The sequence below is a fragment of the Pyrgilauda ruficollis genome, unplaced genomic scaffold (genome assembly GCF_017590135.1).
Source record: "Pyrgilauda ruficollis isolate IOZ18807 unplaced genomic scaffold, ASM1759013v1 scaffold203, whole genome shotgun sequence".
Classification (NCBI taxonomy): Eukaryota; Metazoa; Chordata; class Aves; order Passeriformes; family Passeridae; genus Pyrgilauda; species Pyrgilauda ruficollis.
In genome coordinates, this window is record NW_024519541.1 from 484456 (window position 1) to 508197 (window position 23742).

At 43.7% G+C, this 23742-nt stretch overlaps 1 protein-coding gene across 1 annotated transcript in view; it reads right to left on the reverse strand.

The window, feature by feature from the left end:
* Positions 1–98: 98 nt before the first annotated feature.
* SUSD3 (sushi domain containing 3) overlaps positions 99–23742 on the reverse strand; it is a 34428-nt gene continuing 10784 nt past the window's right edge. The window contains exons 4-7 of the mRNA XM_041467236.1: positions 13587–13775; positions 11077–11224; positions 8074–8241; positions 99–1615 (exon numbers count right to left, since the gene is read on the reverse strand). Coding sequence (XP_041323170.1) covers positions 1405–1615; positions 8074–8241; positions 11077–11224; positions 13587–13775 — 716 coding nt within the window. The 3' untranslated portion in view covers positions 99–1404. The remainder of the gene's footprint in view (positions 1616–8073; positions 8242–11076; positions 11225–13586; positions 13776–23742) is intronic.

The following is a 23742-nucleotide window of genomic DNA, read 5'->3' on the forward strand; positions in this document are numbered from 1 at the left end:
CAGGCAGAATAGTTCACAGCACAACTACATCCTGATAAACACTAGCTAGTATTAACTGGATGAATTGAGAACATAATTGGGTGGAGTGATGGGAAGTATATCCGTTCTCGTTTCTGCAGTGTGTAGTGAGAAGTGTGTTGCAGGGTGCACCTTGGTGTAGCGTACAGCAGAACTGAGATTATTAGAAACAATAAGAAAGCTGCTCTGCTGCATCTTACTGAATTTCAAGCATGTGTTTTTGATCTCTGCAGAGTATGGCCAGGATAGAAGAGGGCATTTGCCAGCAAACTACAGTAATTTGAATTTCAAAACTGAAGCTTCAGAACTGCAGGCTGTGAGAGGATACTGGATTCATATCAAGGGAATATACCACAAAACAATTACTGCAGCCTGCTATAAGGTCATGTTTCCACCCACAAGAGGGATGTGATGATACCCATTAAACAGAAAACTGATGATAGTATTAAGTAAGACTTCAACTGGAACAAAAATAACCATACTGTAAGTAATATATACATGTATTTGCATATAAACAGTAGAAAAAGCACTGTATCTGTTACTTAACTATTCAAAAAGGACAAAACAAGAAAAAAAACCACCTTGTTTCCCCACATGATGTACAGATTAACAAAAGGAAAAGAAGGCAGGCTTTCAAAAGCTACCTCAGCCCTTTATTTAGAGAGGTCTCACAGGAATGATGCTGCAGCGATCCTGAGCTGGCTGCTCCAGGAAGGCTGCACTGCTGTTCCCCCCTGCACACCAACTGCTCTCGCACTGGGACACCAGTAGAAGCTACAGGAGGTCACTGGTGGGGGCCCCAAGGTGTGCCACAGCACCGCACCACACCCCTCCATGTGCCATCTCCTCTCCCACAGGCTGGCAGACCTGCAGACGGGCCTTTGCTGCACCCAGTCTTACATGGTCTCTAAACACAGAGCAGATGAATTAAAGACCTTTCCAATACAAAACAATGGGGCATTTAATTAAAACCAAATTTGTTTTGTAGTTCTATCATTCTACTTTGTAAAAATATGGGGGACTTTTCTTTCTGAAATTCTTACAAAACCCACTGATTCAGATAAGACTGGAATCTGAGAGGTGTGCAATTATTATCAGCAGCTTCCTATGAGGCAAATATGCCTCTACACTGTGCAGAAGGGCATTATGCTTTCGCCATGGTCACACTACACAGCACACTGCAGAGAACAGCTCTGGATTGACAGCCCCAATATTCACATCTTTTATTTGTATTAGACCTTGAAGCATTTCTCTTAAATAACTATCTTGGAATATAGAAAACTTACAGTTCATATGAATAATAAACTTTCTATGTTGTCTTTAAGGCACATATTTCTATCGACGTGTCATTTTGGTCCAGAGAAGCAGTTGCATTTCAGACACCAGCTATCCAGGTAACTGGCAGGTTGGTTTGTTGTAACTATCCTTATGACTGTAGACTTCAACAACGTGTATGGAGTTCACCGTCTGCAGTGCAGTGTTGTGTCTCAGTACCATGTGTGCCCCAGGTGCACCACTGCTCTTGGCTACCTTCAGCAGGTCACTGCTGTCTTTGCAACACCCAACTACGACATCCTGAGTCCGCTCTTCCTGGGACCTGTAAGCACAAAGGGAAAAGTTATTTCTGTTTCATTAATTCTGGCGAAGGTACAGAATTTGTGCATTTTATTGGCACATCAGGTGTTTCGCAAATGACTTGTGCTGTAACATAAAGAACTGCTTCTCCCAGCATCAAAATCAGCTGGCAGCAACGGGGCAAAGAGTTGTGTCTCTGTAAAAGCCTCACCTGAGCACTGAGCACCCCATGACCTGCCATCAGGGAACAGAAGCTACATGGGGTAATGCTGCACACCTTGCTGCCAAAATAAAATCTTCTGAGATACTTGCTGTTGTGCACTTATTTATTTTTTTACAGTATAAGGAACTTAGTTCCATCTTCTTGAGATGGTAGTCAAAGGTCAAAATAAAAATCAAATCAAATCAGCACATAGACAGAGAAGGACTGGAATAAAGTTTTGCCTGGGCCAGCAAAACAGCCTTTGAAAAAAAAAAGTCTTTGCAAATTGTTCTGCCAGAATTATAGCTCAAGTCTTGTTATGCTGGTTTTAGAGCAATAAGTAGGTCCACCTGGGCAATGGTCATCCCACTCTGATGTTTTCCCCTACGAAGCTCTGTGTTGTGAAACACTTCAATTACCCACAGTCCACTGGCTACTCAGGAACCCAAACTGGCTAAAACTGTACTTGGAGAAGAAATATACTCCTGGCTTAGCAACCCATTCCTCCCATTTCAGGAACTATTAAGCTTTCATTGACATCTGCTGGCACAGGGTGTCCAGAGAAGCTGTGGCTGTGTCCAAGGCCAGGCTGGTTGAGGCTTGGAGCACCCTGGTCTAGTGGAATGTGTCCCTGCCCATGGCAAGGGGGTGAATGGGATAGTCTTTAAGGCCCCTTTCCATCCAAACCATTCCATCATTATGTGGTTCTATAAGTGTAGGGCGAAACAGCAGGCACCTCTCTTCCCTGCAATAGATTAAACCCTGAGGACATCAGAGGGACAGTGAAGCCAGCGGGGCTTCACCTCAGCAGAGGATGAGAAGAGCTATTAAGAGGATTGCAGTGGCACCCAGGGACAACTGTGCAGGCAGTGGGCTTTGTTCTGTGTGCATGACCCTCAGTCAGACACAGTCTTCAGTTTGCTCTCTCATCCTTGGAAGCTCTGTACTTTGTCCCGAATAAGCATGACTGTATTTTCAAGCAGTTCAACTTTCCTTAACTCCAGTTCCCAACTGGCTACTTCAAAACACCACAGCAAGAGGATCAGAACCCTTCTCTGCACCCTTACCTGGCAATATAAACCTGCCCTGGGCGCTGCACAGCCAAGTGCATGATGCATTTGACAAGGACAGCCTTTATCTGACATACAAAATTTGGAGCTCCCATCAGGGGAGAAGAATAGCCATCACAGCATTTGTCAGTGGGATTTAGAGGATTCACAAGAATATTTTTCTGTGACTTGAGAGCTGCTCCTTGCTGGAGGGAAAACACTGTTAACAGGACATCTGAGATGTGTGAGAACGCAGCCACCAAGCTGCCTGGTGCTGGCACTGTGTCTCAAAACAGCTTTTATACTAGAGGGTGGGAGGGGATTTTTTCTTGCTGTATGCCTAGTGGCTTTGTACAAGACCCTGGGGTAATCAGGAAAGCATTATAAAAACAGTAATAGCAGCACTATTGAAAGCACATGTTGCTGTACATACCCCTTTTGAGCTCTTGCGATGACAATTAAGGCTGAAATTCAGAAATAGGAGTAACTTAAAAGCAAGTTTATCCTACCCTTCTAACAGGGCCCCAAGGTGAAACCACAGCTCACCTTCCCTGTCTCAGCTTTCTTTGAAACCTGCATGTCGAAAGGTACTGGGAAGATGTGAGCCTCTAAAAGGTGGTGGTGGGGAACACAGAGCACAAGAAAAACAATAGGTAAAAAAAGAACAACTCCATGAATAGAGAAGCTCGAGGCTGGACCAGTCACAGGGAAAAGCAGGGAAAAGAAGGGAAAGGAAATCTGCTCCTCTCCTCTGCTGGGTTTCCTCCTCTTCATGTTGCCATACAATCAAACATTTCGTGTAGGGAACTGTATCAATTCCATACAATTGTATCAATGGATGCTGTATGTGATGCAGCATTAAACCCCACAGTGATGCTGAAAAAGCTGGGCTGCCTCTCCTAATGGCACGCTGGCTTTGTGATTTTTTACAAAACCTTTTCAGTTGGAATTCTTTGTTGTTGGATTGCCCTTATTTGCTTTTTGCCAGGTAGAATGGTAAAGCATCTTTTAGCCAGAAAGGTCTCTGGTACAAAAATTTCAGCTACTAAAAATATCTTCTGTGGGAGAATATACCAGCCTGCTTCTCTGCAGAAGGATTTTTTCTTCTTGGTAATATGCTCCAGCTGTGTGAATAGCTGAAAGGAGGACTTTAACCCTACTGACACATGGGCTTTTCCATTTGACTAGCTTCTGCAGTCAGATCAGCTACTTCACAGACAATGTTTTGTAACTTGACTTAGAGTTGTGAAAAATAATTCACCTCTAAGCAGTCCAAATTTGGAATGCTCAACTTCTTCCAAATGCTTCCACGCTAGACAAAAAAAAAAAAAAAAAAAAAAAAAAAAAAAACCCACACCAAATTTCTTTGATTCTCTTTAGATTGCGTTTTTGAGCTGGACTTCTTTTTTTTTTCTGGTTGTCATCTTAGCTGACAGAGAATGAAAAGGAGCTAGTGTACAGCTACATTCAGTTCTCCTGAGTATGGAAAATGCTGGATCATCAATTCTCCCTTACAAAAAATCAGCACATCCCTTGAGTCAAGGGAGTATCTATTCCAGAACAGGTTACAGGACTTTTACACTGAAAAGCAGAGCAACAGAGCCAAGGTGTGGCTATTTCTGACCATCACTAGGAAGATGATGCAAACTGAAATGAGCTCTCTCAGTGATTTCTTTACACTTGCTATCTGTGCTGCACCTGGGACGGTATCTTCTACACATGCTGATATATAAATAGGTTCCAAAAGAGAAGTGCCTGGTTTTTTAATGCCTCTTAATGCCAGAAGGGTTTGCTGTTTGCTCTCACCATGTTAGACTAGGTTGTGCATATTTTGTCAGACCAAAAGTGGTTCCAGTTGGATTCAGGATCCCATTTCTGGCACAGAACATTTCCATTTCCTTGTGTTTTTATAGAACTGATGGCTTCACTTACAGAACAAGTGTAAATGCTACAAACTGCTTAAACAAGCACAGGACAGCCCCCTTCCTGAATGGAGGCTTAAAATGTAATTGATGTACATTACAGCAATGGACAGGACAATTCTTTATAGATTTAAAAATTGGCAATGGTGTTTATCAGAGCAATTGCTTATTTGTGTTTTCTCACCCTGTATTCCTAGAGCAACAGCTCTGCTAAGGCTGTTGCACTAGTTTGCTGTGAAGCTTTGCCTCCTTGCTGAAAACTGAAGGCACTTTTTAAGCTCTGTCATTTTGGGGGAGGTTTAGGTTGGATATTGGGAAAAAAATTCTTCACACAAAGAGCTGTCAAGCCCTGGAACACCTTCACCTGGGGAGCAGCTGCAGCTGACCATGAGCAGTGGGTGAGTGTAGCCCTTGTCAGCATTAAGCTAACCCCCACTCTTCTTTTGGACACCCATTTCTTTAACATAGTATCTCAGTGACCTTCACCTCCATCTCTCAAACACTACTAGCAGCTGGCACAGAGGAAGGACAGCTGCCATTAAGTTTCTCTTTACTGATATTTTACCCTGTGCCTGTCATGGGGCAGAAGACAACCTGCTGTCTCGGGCAGATGGCTGGTCCTAGCTCTCCCACATTGCTGCTTGCTGGGATGGCAGAGGGCTGTTTGTCTCGGGAGGTGAGTGCCCAAGAAGTGCTCCAGAGAAGAGTTACTGCAGGGTCAAGTATTATTCTTCATCAGAAAATAACTGAGTCAAAACCAACACATCCCGGCACATCTTGCAGTCAGGCTCTGAGAGCCATTGCCAACGTGCTGACAAGCCCTCTGCCCAGCAGTCCTCCTGGGGACTGCTTGGAGGCTCATGGACATTGTTCTCCTCTAACTACATGGCCCAGGGCTGCAGCTAATCTCCCTTCCCTAGACACAGACCCTTGTTTTCAGCTAATCTGGCTCAAACTTCTGCACCACAGAGAAAACTGCTATCTCTGCTCTCTGAACTTCTCAGAAGCAATGCTGGGGGAACACCTCCCTCCCAGCAGCACCATAATCTGTAACTTGTTTTTCCCTGCTCAACATTATGGAGTGTTTTCAATAATATAATAGAGCAAATACGCTGTAAATACTTGCAGCTCATGCATATAAGATCTTCTGCTAAAAATTGGTATGTTCATCCTCATTATGATTTTTTACATCCAAATGAAAGAGGTGGTATCTGGAGTGAGGCACTCTGTAGTTAATGATCCCGGGTATTTGTACACATATTTCTTATCACTTTAAAGCAATTTGTTCAACCAGAAAAGCAGTCAGAATGAGGATCATTATAATTAAAGCAGTTGCCACTAAAATTCAATGTTTCCCTGCAAAACTACATATTCATGATGTTTGTGATATGCTTCAAACATGAGGGGGGAAAGTTCTCATTTTGTGGCAGCCAGGTCCAGAACAGCACAGTGGAGCCCCTACAGTCACACAGCTGGGCTTCTCTGTTATTTATAACCTCTGCACATCAGCACTCTGCACCCACATTGTGCCGCTTCACTGCAGCCAAAATTATCTTGCCAGCATACTAAGGCCCCTCTTTAACTGATTAGTGTTTAAATCCTAAATTTGTCTGCAAACCTGTATTTGTTTTGTAAATCTGTATTTGTTAATACCTTACCTACTTGAAAGAATTGAATTTTTATTTTCTATTGCCTTACCTAAAAGAATTAGCTTTTTATTTTATCTCTTCTTACAGTATTTTGACCCTACAGTACAGAACCAAAATGTTAATCTCAAAACCTATTCAATTAAGTCTGAAAAGCAGCATGACCTACATGCTTTTCTAGTCAAAAATAAATTAAGACATACTCAAGAGAGTCTTCTTCAAGGCTGGAGGAGTTCTTACTCTTCCAGATACTTCATGTGCTACAAGAAGCAGCAGAACAGTTTCTTTGAGAAAAGAGAGAAAGCTATCATAAAAATGACTGAATTTGTAAGGCCCCCACCCCCTCCCTTGTCAGACATGGGCAGCATTCATCTCATCTTCCCCTTCTACGTGGGCTGCAGAGCCACTTTCCATGGCTGGGCTGCAGAAAACAGCACGTACCACAGCCCTGGAAAAGGCAGGGAGGAGAAGATGTGTGCTTCTTCAGACAGCTCCTGCCTAGCAAAACCAAGCAGGATTGCTGCTGTGCTTGGAGATCTCTTGATGCATTGGGAAGTTCCTCCAAATGTCTGAAACCTTAACACAAGAGGATAGGGTAGGATAGAATAGGGATAGGGTGCTGATAGACTAGACTGAGATATTTCAGTGGAAGGGACTCACAAGGATCATTGGGTCCAACCACCTGACCCCTTTAGGGCTGATCAAAAACTAAAGCTCGTTACTAAGGGCATTGTCCAAATGCCCCCTGAGCAATGCCAGTTTGGGCCACCAGCACTGACCCACTCTCCAGGACCCTGTTCCAGGGTCTGACCACCCCCTTGGTACACAAATGCCTACTCATGTCAAGCCTGAAGGAATCTTGGTTAAATTCTCTCTTGGTTCTTGACCATGGATATGCAGAATTATATAGAATCTTTCCTTTGGGACTGCCTGCCCTCAGTTTTGCTGCTGTTGTCCAGCCATGCCACGTGCCTGTATTTTTTTCTTTGGACAATCAGTACAGTGGTTGCACCCAGGTTTAGAGATTTCCTCCAGGCTGCCAACATTCCCACCTCACACTGCAGGGGAAATGGTACCACAGCAATCAGGCAGACAGGTAATGTATCCTTCCATTCTGGTCCCCCCAGCACAGCCCAGCTCCATGTTTGCACCTCCCCAGTGCCTGCACCATTCTCCTGTTCCCAGTAAGCCAGATGGACACAGGATGAGGAAACTTAGCCTAATTTGTTACACACACTAAAAAAAAATCTTGTAAGTGAAATACAAAACTGACAGGCATTTGTTGTCTTCATGAAATCTATCAGCAGAAGTCCCCCATCTCACCTTGCATGTCTATTCATTTTACAGAGTTAAAGAATAGAAATCACTTGAAATTACTTCATTAAACAGCTCTTATTTGAGTGGAAAAAGGGAACAAGGTATAAATAAGGAAGGGTCCCATCTGCTCCAAGAGCAATTCCAGGACAGTTTTATTCAGAATCACCTTTCATGACACTTCCATCTCTGATTACAAGCACTGCCCACTCTCCATATGCAAAACAGCTTACTTTTGGCTAAGGGTGCACAGACTGATATACCTGCTCTCATAGCTGGTTTTAGCTCTGGTTAGTGATTAGCCAGGTTCCCATCAACTCATTCAAACCTTTATTTAGCAGCCTTACCTGTAGAAGCCTTGGTTATCATATGCCATGTCAGTCACATCACCAAAAACAGATGTATTCCTGAGTTTCTTACTGTTGTTGTTATTGTTTCTTCCCTTAAAACCAAAGTAAGCAGCTTGCATGTGCTCTAGTTCTTCAGTCCTCAGCTGGTACCACAGCTGCATTTCTCTGTGAATATACGAAGCAGTAGAAACGGTTTTGTGACATATGGCTGTACAGCTGAGCTGTTATCTGACCACAGACCTGACTCACTAGAGTTTAAATCTCATTCCAGGTGTACTGAAGAAAGCACTTAAACACGTGCTGAAATTCATGTGTAAGCCAAACTTGCAGAGATTTAAATAACACCCTAGGACAGGGAGTTCTTCAATAGCATAAATATTATTGTGTAAAATAATGTTATTTTAAGTACTGCCCAGCACTCCTCAAAAACAAAAGCAAACAAACAAGAAAATGAGAACAATTTTCTTATGAGCACCAGTGGATAGTTCAAAGGAACAAACCTCCAATAATTATGTCCATTTGATTCCGTGTTTTTCCAGATTACATGTAGCAAGAAAAGTCATATAAGGTGGGATGATGTGTCTGTGTTCTAATGGACCTTCAACAGTGACATCAGGCCACAACCTGTTGTGTGTGAAAAGACTTCATATCATCTCCATTTTATGGGATAACTTATTTCAGGAAAAAAAAAATTCTGTGACTTTTTGCATCACTGCTATTCTTAATGTTTCCAAAATCACCAGGCAGGTTAAAAAGATATTTACTTAAAAATGGAGGAGACAGGTAGTGTTGCCTTTGTTAAGCACAGGGCATATTCCCCCACTGTCAGAATTCTCTTTTGGAAATATTCAGAGCTGTTTTCATGCTGCTCTCTGCAACTCTAAGGCGAGGAAAAAAAAATCCACCATTTATTTTCTTGTTTTTAAAAGAAGTCTAAGACTCACAGAATCACAAACACTCTCACTGGCTGATGGGAGAAGATCAAATTGTGAACTGGCGATGCTGATTTTGGTCCCATTTCTGTCTTCTTGGGATGCAATCCTGCTCTTTCCAAAGAAAACAGCAGCCACACTTCCTCAGCAGGACGAGATCTATGAGGAGGCTGAATGGTGGGAGGACTTTCAGCAGCCTTCATCCCTTTTCTCTTCAAAATACACGTGGATGTGGCAGTTTAGCTGTGAACATGGTGTTAGTGCTGTGTTGACAGTTCAATTTAAGGGTCTTTTCCAATCCTAATGATTCTATAATTCTATTAAACAAAACATGGCACTTCAAAGATCACTGCACACCATGCAAGGCAGGTTTGCAGGCAGAGATGATCTCTCGGTGACCAAGTAAGAGCCAAAAGAAGCAGACATGCAGATCTCAGAGCTACAGGCAAGGTGAGGAGATCCGCTCTGCTCCATAGGTACAGGTTACCTCATCTTTCAGATCTGGTCTAAGAGACATTTACTTCATTATTTCCTCCCCAAGAGTTCCCATTTTGTATTAAGTTATCAAGCCTGCAGCTTTTTGTCAGATTAATGATTTGTGCATTCAGAAGTCAATCCACTTTTCCACCTCCATTACCAACAGAGATGCTGCCACTCCACCTGACAAGTTTTGCACAGGGTTATGTTACTTTTTCTCCCATGACTTGGACAGGTTGTACATGACTTCAATTCTTTCTGACAGAAGGGATAAGGTACACAATGCCTGCAGTGCCCCCAGGTTTCTCCTTGGAGCTGGGCTCTGTTGCCAATGGGATGTAGCAGCTCCTTCAGCAGACAGGGAAAGAAGCACAAGGGAGTAGGGAACTGACAAGGTCTCAGCAAAATGAATAATTTTACAGCCTGATGACAGAATCAGGTCATTGTGTCCAGTGTGAAGGGCTTTTCTTTGGTAAGAGAAAAAATATCAAGTCATCACAATAATGAGAATGGCTAGTTTTTACAAAACTTCATTTAAAATAAATGAAAAACAAGGACTGTGATATGAATAGTCTTATCAAAAAGAAAAGTGGCAATTCCAAAAATGTCAATTAACCCTTCATTTCAAAGCAACTTATTTCATGCTACCAGTAAAAACCTGAATATTATGATTGACACTAAGGACTTTCATTTTTTGACACAAAAAAAATCTTTTAAGAGAAACAGAAAATCTCTATTTTGGCTACACTTGGATTTCAAATGACAGAAGTTCCCCCTTCAGCTGGTTCCCACACAGCTTCAGATAAATCACAGCTCAGCATAGAAACCTTCACTACTGTCTTCCCCAGTCTCCCTCCACTCCACTGGAGGGCCTGGTGGGAATAACCAGCAAGAAAAGTGAGACGGAAACCAAGTTCCTGCGGAAAGCTTTCTGCAGCAGTGCTGAAGGTGGATGCTCTCATGGGCAACAGCAGCTTGGCTCCAGCCTACAGGCAAATGTGCTCCTGCTGGCACTATCCACACTGAGTTTTTATAATGAACTGGACTGAAAATTTGGCATTTTCCTGTTCCTGTTTATAATCCAATGATTTGTGCTCCAAGCCAGAAGACAAAATCCTCCATCCTTCAGCCGCATGCTGGGGCAGCTTTGAGGATGCTCTGCAGATGGTGAGGCCTTGGATGGCTCTGACACAGGGAGATTCCATTTCCCAGCAGTGTTCAAAGAAAGAAAGGAAAAAAGAAAAGAAATAGAGAAAAGGGGAAACACAGCCAATCTTCAATAACTTGAGGAGAGCAATGCTGTGCCAGAAAATAAGATTTGTGTGTTCAGCTCCTGCATAATCCTGGGTAAATCCCTATCTGCCTAGGCCTGCTGAGGTTATCTGATACTAACAGGCATCAGGTATTTAAATACTCTGGAATTCCAAGTTCTTCTATGCCTAAAGCCTGACCTACAAATTAAGGATTTTAAGTAATTAACATCATTTCAGTGCTGCAAGCAGCAAATCCCTTGAAGCACTTGTTATCACAGCAATGGGGTCCATATGATGTACACTCTTACACTGTTATTAAAACTGTCTTCTTGACATACCTTTGAGCTCTCCTCTTCTCACTTTTCTTCGCACACTTGATCAGACAGCAAGTTAAGAAAGCCATGGACATCAGCAGAATGACAGCACAGCTCACAATGGAGGCAATCACTGCGACCTTAAAGCCAAAAGTCTCGTATTTTGATATGGCTGCAGCAAAGCAAAGACAGAAACGATTCTAAGATCAGTCCATGAATTTATCTTTCACATTTTCATTAAACCACGCTGAAACCTGCCTGCTTCACACTTCTGCTCAGTGAGGACTTTCACATTACTATGTGTCAAGATACCAGAGATTCTTGGCTTCAGCTTTGACCGTATGCAAGCCTCAAACCGGACTGTGTAAAAACCTCCTGTTTATAAGTTACTAATGAACTGTTCACAAGCATTTCACCACTGCAATTAATTAAACACAGTGCCCTTAGCACTGCAGTAGCTCAAAAGCACAAGTCTGCCAGCAGATCAAATGCAGATGAGCTGCAGACTCTTTATTAACAAGAACTGAAGCTACAGAAATGAATACAAACACAGGTAAATGAGCTTAAAGAAGCCATTTAGAGCAAGGACAGTTCCATGTAATTACATCCTCTTTGCAGCAAACAACAGGTCTTCCTCTGTTTGGGGAAGGATGCAGGATGGAAGAAGTGACATGCAGGGCTGAATGTTCATAGGGATCTGAAGCTGGAAGTGAATTATTCAGACAAAAGGAGGAGTAGGAATGTGATGTGGCACAGCTAACGCACGTCTCTCATAATGCCAACTCACTTGGAGCAGTAAGCACCTCTTGCTTCAAAACTCAGCTAGTTCTCCCAATGTCACAATGACCAGCATCACAAATGGCTCAGCTGAGCTCCACACAAAGCATTATATTTCTGCAGCCTCTAGGGGAAGGATTTATCTCATTTTTTTCTTTTATGGGATCTCCAAAGAAGAGGTAAGAATAGCTGAGTGTGGGAGAGAGCACTAAGTGTCTGTAAGAGCAATATATCCACTGGGGATTTGAAATGACACAAGGTCTAAGGCACCTCAAAGCTCAGAGGTACCAAGTTTTGCTTGGGTCTACTTCTGGTCAAACTATTAACAACCTTATAATAAACAAGCAGAAACACAGCTAAAAGGTAGTTAATGCTGTTGTCATTCAGACACTATTTCTCTATATGGTGAATTTCCCATGCAGCTGCAACAACCAAGAATTGTTAAAAAAATATCACCATTCTTCTTTTACAGCAAAAACATTGTCAGAAAAGACTGCCAGGAGAGAAGAGGTTCACAAATACGCTCGCACATCAGTAGGTCATTCCCATAGTGCTGGGGTGATTTATGATGATGGTCTATTCCCTGATCCTCTGCTTTACACCCCAGAATGGTTGCTGTGTCTTTAAGGTGGGTCTGGGGGGAAGGGGGAGCCTTGGGTTTTTCAAAGCCTCACTCTCCCCACGTCTGGGAGCTGTGGTGCAGTCTGGGTTTTGCTCGGCTAGTTTCGATTTTTTTGTTAGCCCAGGCGGAAATTTGGTTGTTTTTTTTTTTTTTTTCTTTTCTTTCTTTTTCCTGGGCTTGGATAGGCTGCAGCAGCAATCCTTCAGCTGCTTTTCGAGGTGAATTGGACGGTTCGGTTTTGGCCCAAGATCAGGGAGAACAAGCGCCAGGAGAAGAATCGGCCGGGCCCGGCGGGAGAGAGGGGCTGCTCCTTTTTGGCCCCAGATTTGGGAAAAAGCCCGAACCAGGGAGGAAAAGCACACCTGCTTCACCTCTTGTGTCTGGGGACAAGGGACCAACAGCACAGATGCACCGGCTTCCCATCTGTATGTGCCAGCTGCTGCGGGAACCTTTTGGTTTTCTCCCAAAAAAGGAGAAAGTTCCTGCCTCCCAGGCAGGAACTGGTACCATCTTTCTCCCCAGCGGCTGTTGTGGGGTTTTATCTTGCTCTGGAGTTGTGGGGTCTTTGGTTCTTTTTCCTAGTGTTTTTTTTGGTTTTTTTCCCCCGGGGCGGGAGGGTGTGTGTGTTAAGGTCTGACAGTTCAATATCTAGCATTTATTTACTTTTTCTCCCTTGTCGTGTGGGCAGTCTGTTTGTCAATAAACGGTTGGTTTTTTCACTTTCATCCACTAGTATTCATTTCTTATTGGTGGAAAGGGATCGTTGGAACCCTTTTTTTTTAGAGGAAACACTCATTCCAGAGTGTTTTTCTCCTAAACTTGTCTCTAAACCGAGACACCATACATTCTCTAAAGAAGCACACAGCTTTTAGCTAGTGGCAGAGTTATTCCAGGTGCTACCAGGGACATGAGATCAGAGATGAATCCAACAGAATCTTTTCTGTGTGTCGTGATAATGGCATGTCAGAACATATATGGAGTGGAATTACCATCAGTGGGGCAACTTTGAAGAAAATTTAATTTGTCTTTTCCTTTGCACAGGCATCTAGAAAGAACCCTAACGTTACAGGATAGGCAGGACAAAATGAAGGCACCCCATCCCAGAGGGAGAGGCACGGTTTGGGAAGAGCCTTACGCTTGCAGGAGGGCACTCCGGCTGTCCACTGCGTGCCGTTCCCTTTCCAAACGCAGGTGACGATGTCCGGTCCCTGCAGCTGGAGCTCGGCCGAGCACCGGAACGCGACCACGGTGCCCACGTCGGTGCCGCTGCCGTGCAGGACGCGCAGGGAGCCGAGCGGCGGCGGGAGCAGCCGGCGGCACTGCCCTGCGGAGCGAACACACAAACAAAAAAAAAACTCAGCGAGGCGTCCGCTGAGGTTTTACCGGCACCAGACTGTGAATCAGTCACAGTCAATGGGCAAAACAAACGCCGGACCTCGGGGTGGCCGATGCTGGCTGCTCTGCCAAGCATCAGCCCGCGGCTACCCTCCATCAGCGCCATCCGACAGCTCCTCTGCCGCACCCCGGCACAGAGCAACTGATGTTCTGACATTATCTGCTCAGACTCGTACACGCTGAACACTAAAACAAAAAAAAAAAAAAAAAAAAAAAAAAAAAAAAAAAAACCCACAAAAAAAAGTAATTTCTGAGTAGCACGGGCCCCTGTGGATCCCTGTGTTGTTGGATTCTGATTAATTCAGTGCTCAGGCTGGCTGGGAGTATTCATTACGTGCCTACCCCCACACAAATTTCCAAGATCTACTGAACTGATCGTGCAGTTCAGCCTACTTGGTAGCATCTTGGCATGATCTGACTGTAACTTCTTACCTTTACAAAGCACTGCATGTCTGCTTGGCTTGGCTGAAAGGGGCCAGCAGGGTCAAAACAATAGGGAAGAGCATAGAAGGACATACACATATAACTTATCTCCCTTTTCAAGTGACAAAGTCTGCTTTACAGTAAATCATTAATTTTTAATAAATTTTTTGTTCATTCCACTTTTCTATCACTTTGTTGTTTATACAGTTGCTCTTTGAGCTATGGAGCAGTTCTCGCCTTGGCCCCCTCATGCTAGCCTTTAACTTCATACACTACGTTTTATTGTCACAACATTCCTTGTTCAGCAATTTTAAACAAAACTTTCAATGAGAGGTGATTAAAACAACATATAACATATAGATGACTTCAAAGGTAACAAATGCTTTTTCTGAGTCTGCATGTGTGCTTTGACAGAATCTAGAAACTAGGGTATTTTTAACATTTACAGAATACCAGCACTGCTTCTGCATCAGAGCCCAAGTTCCCTGTTTTTCACTGGATTTCCAAATGACTTGAGAAAACTCAGAGGCACAGTGCTGAAAGCACTATGATGACACACACAAAAATATTAAAATGGGGAAAATATATTTTCCACATCTACAGGCAAAAAGAAATTACAGCCTCCGTGAGAACATCCTGACAGAACCACATGTTGTGAGCAAATCTATTTTATTTTGAATGCTAAAACTCCCCCATGTCATTATTGTTGCTAAGCCCCTAGATCGTACCACAGCAGGCAGGCATCCCACCTATCTATCTCCAATTCATGATCTTAAACTCGCTGTCCCTGGAAAACAAACCCAAAGGAATCTCAGCAAAAGACCAAACAGAAGTCCCAGTGACAATTACTAGGCTAATCTACTGAGTAAATATGCACCAAGCACTAGCTTTTAAAACCACAGCTCTTTAATTCCATGCTGATTATTTCTGTTTGTTTTGCCACTTCTTTCAGCCACTTACTACAGCAGCAATTGGCCTCAGTGAGAGCAAATATTTTCTATAGGACTGGTTTCTCTTCACCTCTTCCTGCCCACATCCCATTCCTGGAACATACAGGATGTATTGAACAATTCCTCCTCACTCCAAATGAGTGTTACGAGTTTGGGCTTTTCTTTTTATTTTAATCACTTTAATCACTCTGTGGTTTACCATGAGAATACACTGTCCTAATCTGTAAAATAAAGATTTTACATATAGTTGTTTGTTTTTTGTTTTTTATTTTTGTCATTTTACAATTTCAAGGCTATTTTTAGACATCAAACCACATTATTAGAGTTCACATTGGTGACTCTTGTAGCTGGACAAGATGCAAAAAGTAATTAGAGCTGAATTGGACTTGATGCACACCTGCGAGTTTACCTGGACTCGCTGTTCACTCTTTGTTCTCCAAAGAACAAATAATTTGGCACTGGATCCTTTCTTTCAAAACACATTTCATTTAATCCAGCACTGACCATCCTGAGTAACACGTGCAGCTGTAGCTGCTGGAGTGTTTTGAACCTTCCCTGCCCCATCCTTGCACCATTCCTCAGCTGTGGGCTTTAAATTTTATTTTTGCTCCACTTGAGCTCTACAGAAATGTCTACTAGTCAGTATCCCCTGAAAATGTGGGTATTTCCATGCTTTGCCCTGGGCTGAACAGCATCAGGGATCATGCCCAGAGAATCTTTCCCATATGAATGTATTTGGGGCTGGAACCTCTCAATGAGAGCTACACATCCAAAACCTTCTGTACCTGAGCTGAAAGTTCATCAACGACTTCATGTACCTGCACTTGTGCAGAGGAGAAACGCTATTCGTCTTTTAAAATACGCTATTCTTCTCTCAATACCATTTCTTCCCACTAAAGCCAAAAACTTAAATGTGTCACTGCTTTTTGCTTTTCACAGATGCATTTATTGAAACGCTCAGATGGAGTTTTGCCAGAATGATCTTCTGAAATTTCAACCAAGCTGAGATTAAGCTTCTCTGCATAAAATTTGCCCTAATTTTAATCATTAATTGTCTTCTAAAAATGCTCTTGGAAAACTTTCCTGTGAGCTCTAGTGTCCTTCACTATTAGCTACCTGTAATGTTTTTGCAGTTGGCCATGGCATTCACTTTTCTGCTGGGTTAATTTTACCCTTACATCTCCAAAGAATCATGTTTAAGTAAGCTTCCATCCTTATACTTACATAAGCAGATGTTCCATACAGACTTCTTTTTTAATACTCTTCAGGCATGTTTATCAGAATAAATCTACTACAATCAAGAATTTCATTACTGTTCTTATTAATAGAATTAATATTATTTTTGTTTTCAGCTGAGACTGGTGTCTGACGCTGCATTTCTGCCTGGTAAAACACAAACATTTGTGCTGACCAGATTTACATTTTGATTTGTATTTCTTTTCTAAATATCTAGAAAACGTCATGTTCAGGTCTTGGTTTGCATAACTGGCACCCTGAAATGTAAAAATGAAAAACTGTAAAATTGAATAAATCCCCCAGTTAGAGATGTGGAGGCCCTGTGCTCCGGTGACAGGGTGGAAGCACTGGCATTGCTCAGCCTGGAGAAGAGAAGGCTCAGGGGAGACCTTAGAGCCCCTTCCAGTGGCTAAAGGGCCCACGAGAGAGCTGGAGACGGACCTTGGAAAAGGGCCTGCAGGCACAGGACAAGGAGGAATGGCTGAAACGGTAGATTTAGATGGGGTATTGGAAAGAAATTCCTGGCTGTGACGGTTGGGATGCCCTGGCACAGAGCAGCTGTGGCTGCCCCTGGCAGGGTCCAAGGCCAAGTTAGACAGGACTTGGAGCAGCCTGGGACAGTGGGAGGTGTCCCTGCCCATGGCAGGGGTGGCACTGGATGGGCTTTAAGGCTCCTTCCATCCCAAAACCTCCCGTGATTCTACAGTTCTATGATTCCGGTTTCTGCAGCTATTTCTGCATTTTTTTGTAAAGCAGGAGCTGATTTATACAAATACAATTCTCAGCTTGGCCTCATGCTGAGAGGATATCCAGTGTTCAGAAAATCTCTGAATGTGATGCTGCTGTCTGGCAGTGCAGAATGGCACTGGCTACAACATACAGGTTAATTGCATATGAGAAATAACTGTTGTCAAAGTAAAGACAGACACTAAAGCACAGTGTCCTCCATAACCTCTTAATTCACCCAACCTCTGGGTTCAGAAGTAAACACATACATCATTTCCAGGTAGTGAAAAATAGAGAGTGATGTAAAAATTAAAATAATCCAAAATATCTCTTCTCAGGTACAGCCAGGATTATCCGTATTGCAAAACTGATTTGTCAAAAAGAGGAAACATATGGTTTCACTGTCAGCAAGCTGTGGGTTTCTGTTTGCTGATAAGAAAAAGAAATGAGAGAGCAACCTGGGCATACCTGCCTGGTAAACATTTCCTCTGCTCCTTCCACAGCAAAACAGTGAGTAAAATCAAATAAATTGCACAAGTATCTACCAAAATTATCTAAACTACAGAAGTAATTACCTGGAAGCATGTTAGCAAGGCTGCCACTTGCTGTCTGTGCAGAAAGAGAGCGATCCATGTCTTCACCTCATTATTCCCAGACACACAAAGGTCACCCCTATTAAATAGTTTTTCTCAGGCCAGTTCTTATAAGCCCTCGAAAAACACTTAATACAGCCAAGGATAGCTCAGCTATTGCTTTGGGGGCATAAAATAAGCAGAATGGCTTCTGCTGCGGTGTTAGAAACAAAAAAGATTTAATAAAAGGCAAAATAACAAACAGAAAAACTCGAGCCAGGTGCAGAGGTCTGCTCCTAGTAGAAACACTTCACAAAAGCCCCTCTTCTCTTTTGTTCTGTTCTTTTCTACCTGATGGTTCAGGCGGGACTTTTTGGCTTCTATCCAATTAGATGTTCTCTAGTGTTTGGTGAAGTCCCTGAGGCCCTATGAGGTTGCTTTTCACCTAATCGTTGAGAGAAACTTCTGGGCTTCTTTCCTTTTTTGGGGGACAAAGGTTAGTTTTGCCACTCTGTCATTAGGGGGCACATTCCTACACACCCCTTTGCATTGCTTACTGTTGGCGATCTAATACCACTAAAATATGCTGGAATAACTAGATGCCAGGAAGAAAGAGAACACTAGGCTCTATCAACCCTATATGTAGAAAATAAACACACCAATATTATTGCTGCAAGTCTCTTTTCCTACAGAAGAACACCTCAGGAACTGGTGTCCCTGAAATCACAGGCATTTTAAGCATCCAGAGCAATCTCACAGAAGAGCTCTGGGAAGAGCTCACTGTGTTAAAAAGCAAAAGAAAAGCAGCTAGAAGTGAAATATGAAATAAAGCAGATGTAGCAAAGCATCTTGTATAGAGTGAAACTGTCTGGCCCTGGCATTGGTCTCCGCACCACCATGCCTTTGATTTCTTGCAGAGCTGGCCTCAAGTCCTGTCGGGCTGGGCTTTTAAACCAACAAATGGCCACCAGGATCTGATCCTCCCACGAGAAAATCCAGATGCTGGCATGGCTTTTGAAGAAGTTAATGTAAACATGATACCAGACCTACAGTAAAAGAGCAGGGTGAGACCCAGGCTATAGAAGCTGCAGAGATTAACCGAGATCCCCAGCTGTGCTGCAGTCCCTGGGAAGCTGCTGTGGAGATGTGGGAAAGCTCTTACAGACCTGCCTGCCTTCCAACACACAGACGTGGCTCTATGAAATCACTCCCTGGGGGAAGCTTTGAAGGTTCAGATGTGGCACAAACCACAGGCACCGAAACTCAGCCCTCTGCACACCCATCACTGCAAGGACCACCTGGGAGGCAGGGTCGGGCTTGGCCACCACTGCCCTGGGAGCTTCACACCCCAAATTCTGATGGGGACCTGCAAGGACTGAACAGCAGCCTCAGGACTGCTCCTCTGGGTCAGTCGCATAGAGGAACATCTGGACAGCTGCAGAGGGTAAAACTTGCAGGCACCTAAGGAACTCATCTGTCACAGCACGTTACCTGACAAAGGAAATGCAGCTTATTAATATGTGGTTCTGGCACCTGCCTCACATCAGCATTTCTGAATGAAAGTATTTCCCATAAAACATTCCGTGTTTCTGTTGATAAAACTATTTTTAAAGTGTGAAAGAGGGAACCCAATATCTGATGATTCTTACAGGCCACCATTAAACATTTGTAAAAACACTTTCAGAAAAGCTTGTTCTCCCATTAATATGTAATTTCCACACAATTAAGGAGAGCAAAAAGGTATTTAAAGAGAGTTTATTTCTGTGTTTGCAAATCCATGCTCAAATAAGCTCTCTGCTCCTACCTCTCTTATAGCAGATACCTCAGGTTCACTCCTACCCACTTCCTTCATTTTATTCTGTGGTCTGTTTTGCAGGTAAAACTGATTTTTCAGCACATGTAATTTACAACATGCAAGGGTTCAGGTGCTGAGGCTCCCACATCCATCACATTTTGGGCAGCATTGCTTTCATGGAATCACAGAATGGTTTGGGTTGGAAGGACCCTTAAAGTTCATCCCATTCCATCCCCTGCCCTGGGCAGGGACACCTTCCACTGTCCCAGGCTGCTCCAAACCCTGTCCAGCCTGGCCTGGGACACTTCCAGGGATCCAGGGGCAGCCACAGCTGCTCTGGGCACCCTGTGCCAGGGCCTCACCGTTCTCTCAGGTCACCATGGGACCTGCAAACATGGGAGCCCCAGGGCAAGTGTCCACTTTACCCCTGCCACCAGGTCCCTCTGTTCTCAGACAGGTTTTGGTGGGCGCATCCTTGCCGGTGCCCTTCACTGGGCCAGTGAAGTCTGTGTGTTTATAATTTCAACTCTCACCATTATTTTTTCCCAGTACTCATGAATAATCTCTGATTCATTAAAAAATTGTAACATTTCTGCAGAGGGTGCAAAGTGATCCACTAGCTGAAAAGCCAAAAGAAACCCCAGATGTATTTCCACAGGGAAAGCACATCTCTGTTAGGAGCCATGGATAGAGGAAGGGTGAAGGATGCCCCACCAGAGAAGTGGACAGCACAGAGGTGGTGTGCTGCCCCATGGGAAGCCTCCTGCAGCATCCCTGGAGGAAGGGCAGCATCCCTGCGTGTGCACTGCCCACCCTCAACACGCTCCTCGCTCCTCCACTGCTCTGGCAGCTGCAGGACACAGAGCTCAGCCTGGCTGCATATTTGCCTTGCCTGGCTCTGGGTTATCTGCCTGCACCAACTCTTTGATCTGGCTTGTGCACAGCGACATGCACATGCTGGGGTACTGAACAGGGCTGATAAGAGCAGATGTGCCTGGATGATGTGGCCGGTGGCCTCTTGCTTGTGTGCAACACTTGCCAGACCGGGCACAACCTCTGTGGATGGCTGGGGCCACATTGCACTGACCTACCCTGACCAGAAAAGTTCTCAAGGAGGAAGGGTCCAGAGCTTGACAAAAAACATTTCCGTCACTAAAAATCCACCCCCAATGTGAAATTTTAGGTGACCAGATCTGCATGCTACTTGATGGTTATATATTAATTTTTTGCCAAAAAAGCTTAAAACATAGGAATTGCACTTCCACAAAGAACTGATTTGTAAAGAATATAGAAACTTTTCAACCTTTTATCTTTGAAACCACTTTCCTGTTTTAAAACAGATGATGGAATATAGGTTTGTTATTTTTCATGGGGAATTTCCAACCACTCTGTTAAGCAAAACAAGCCTGGATGCTGCAGACCTTACCTGCATTCCCTCACCCTGGCTGGCCCACTTTGGCTTCCCTAAGTCTTTCCCAAGAGCAATCTGAAACTAAACCTGTCCTTGGTTTGCTGTGTTAAGCTGTGAAATGCACACCACAGAGCTGTGACCTAGCATCCACAACTGTCAGCAAGAATTTCTGTGAATAATTGATTTTTCAGACACCAGTCTAAAAATGTTAGCAATAGCATGCCTTTTATTTTGGTGATAGAAGTCATTCATGGGCTGAGAAACCAACAGCCAGATTTAAAACCCATCTCTGTTGTGTTATAATTTTTTTATTTTTCTTCTCTCCTGCTTGATTCTTTTCCTGACAGAGTTTGGCTTTCCTATTCTGGGCTTCACAGAGAAACATGCAGCCACCAGCTTGGCCACGGCCACCAGAGCAACCTGCAAACTGCTCGGTGAGAGCCACACAGCATCCTCCCAGGAACTGCTTGGGCACAGCAACGTTTAACAGCACAAGTGAATAAACACACCTGCTTTCAGCCTCCCTGCACACAGGAATTGCTGCAAGACGGCACGAAGACTGACACGTGTGCCAGTATAAGGACCAGGAACCAGTGCACTGTGTTTGCTTTTTCCCGTTTAAAAAGTCAAGGACTGCAGGTGAGTTATGCACAGAATGACAAGCAGCTCGAAAGAGCAGAGAGAGGATGGCAGACCCATGTCCTGTCCTTCCTTTGTACATGGCTGGGGAACTCAAGGCTACACCTGAGAATTCAGCTTCTGGGCTGAAACAGATTAAAATGAATGAAAACCTTAGTCCTAATTGAAATTTCTGCAGGTATTAAGAATAATGGGCCAAACACCAGAGCTCTCTTGCCTGTGCAAAACTGACCCTGGTTTTGTGGGGCACCACTACTTAGAGCAAAGTAGAACCCCTGTGTCCAGTCCAGATGCCTCTTTTGACCCAATCAACTAGCAAAGATCTTGGAAATAACTGTGGCTGTAAGCAGAAACCTTCCTGGGTGTAATTCTGCTTTTACATGAAGGCACAGATTTCTGCTCTTCTGAACAGGAAAAATCAAACCCCAAAACATGCCCTTTGCACCTCTCTGAGCTCCCACAGGCCAAATCATCCCCCCAACATGCTGTTCCCAGCGCACACATGCACTCAGAGAATTTTGTACACCACCCCTTCACCCTACTCAACTTCTGTCCCCATTTTGACCTCTCCTCAAATTCATTCTCAATCAAAGCTACTCTGCTTAGGAGTCTGGAATACATGAGCAGCATTGTGACTGGCTTTATTTAATCTCAGAAGTAACAATGGAATAATATCTCCCAGGTCTATTGGAAGAAAGGCAAGCAGTTAACCCACCCCTTTCCCCAACACTGCTTCTACCAGCCACCACCACTCCTGTCTGGGCTGAGGTAGCTGTCACTGCTGTCCCCACAAGCAGCTACTGACCACCCTAAAGATGCTGCTGGGCCACAGGGCCTCTGCTCTGCTGCAAAGGCTCATTTGTAATCCAGGCACCAGCTCAACCCCATCCCTGAGACCCTCAGCAGACACAGGAATTGATTTATTTTGGGGAGCAGTTGCTCAAACTGCAACTTCTGCATTTCTCTCTGTCATCTGACAACCAAACGAGAGGCAGACGTTCACACAGACTGCAAAACCACCTCTCTGCCAATCCTGATCTACTCGGCCAGTCAAAACTGTTCTTTACAGTAACATGCTTGCTTATCTGCAGCTGCATTTCAAAGTCAGTGTATCAATAAAATGCCTAAATGAAAACTAACATTTCTCCTATATGTTAGCTTGTCTCCATCATAATATTGAAGGCAGGACTCTGCAGTGCACATAAAAAGTCAGTGGCAATCATGATTAATAAGCAAAATCACGCCAATTCCATCATAGTTATACATCTCTTTGCTGCAGAGTTGCAATGATGCTTGGGGATGCTCTGCTTTTCCAGGGGAAAGGTCCAAGGAAGTCCTGGCTCTGACATAGTGGGACCAGCAAAACTGGCAGCAGTTTTGCCCTTTAAAATAGACCATGCCACAGCACCCAGAAAATGCTGGGCTAACCACTACCATTGGGGTGCTTCTTTGTTTTAAGACTGACTTGTGATTTTTCAAATTTCAATATTTTGGATCCAAAGCATTCAGCTCACCTCATTCATTAGCTGAAATTCAGAAGTCTGCTAACAGTCTGTCTCTCTAGCCTAGGTAATTTTAGAGTAGCTAGGATGAAGCATTGGAGAATACCACAGGGAACAATCTTGCACTGTGCAGGACTCAGAAAACCCAAAAGCTCTCTTCTTTCTCCACTTTGTACTGTACTAATGCTTAAATGACAAGCACAAAAATCCTTCCCTCAAAGCAGTATCAATGCCTGGTGCAAATGCCTAACCACCCAGATTAACTCCTTGCACTACAGGAGATAAAGCCAATTAGCTGACATTCTGCAACTGTCACTGCTTTTACATTGCTTCATACAAAGTTTGACTTTGAGCTCATGGGAGAACAAGAAAGGAGAAATAACCCTGGGGAAATTAATTACAAACCCATATATTCCAAGTTGTATCACCTTCTGCCCTGTGGAAATGGAAATTGGGATCCATGTTTTCTTCCGCAGCCTAAAAACAGAACCACATCTGAGGATCACAGGGACAAGGTGATAAAATTCTATGCATCTGTACTGCAGAGCAGCAGCACTCCTGGCTTTGAAGAACAACTTTGTTTTTGCTGTCCTGGAAGAGCAACCGTAAGTTCTTAGTAACATAACTTCAGTTTCTGCACTG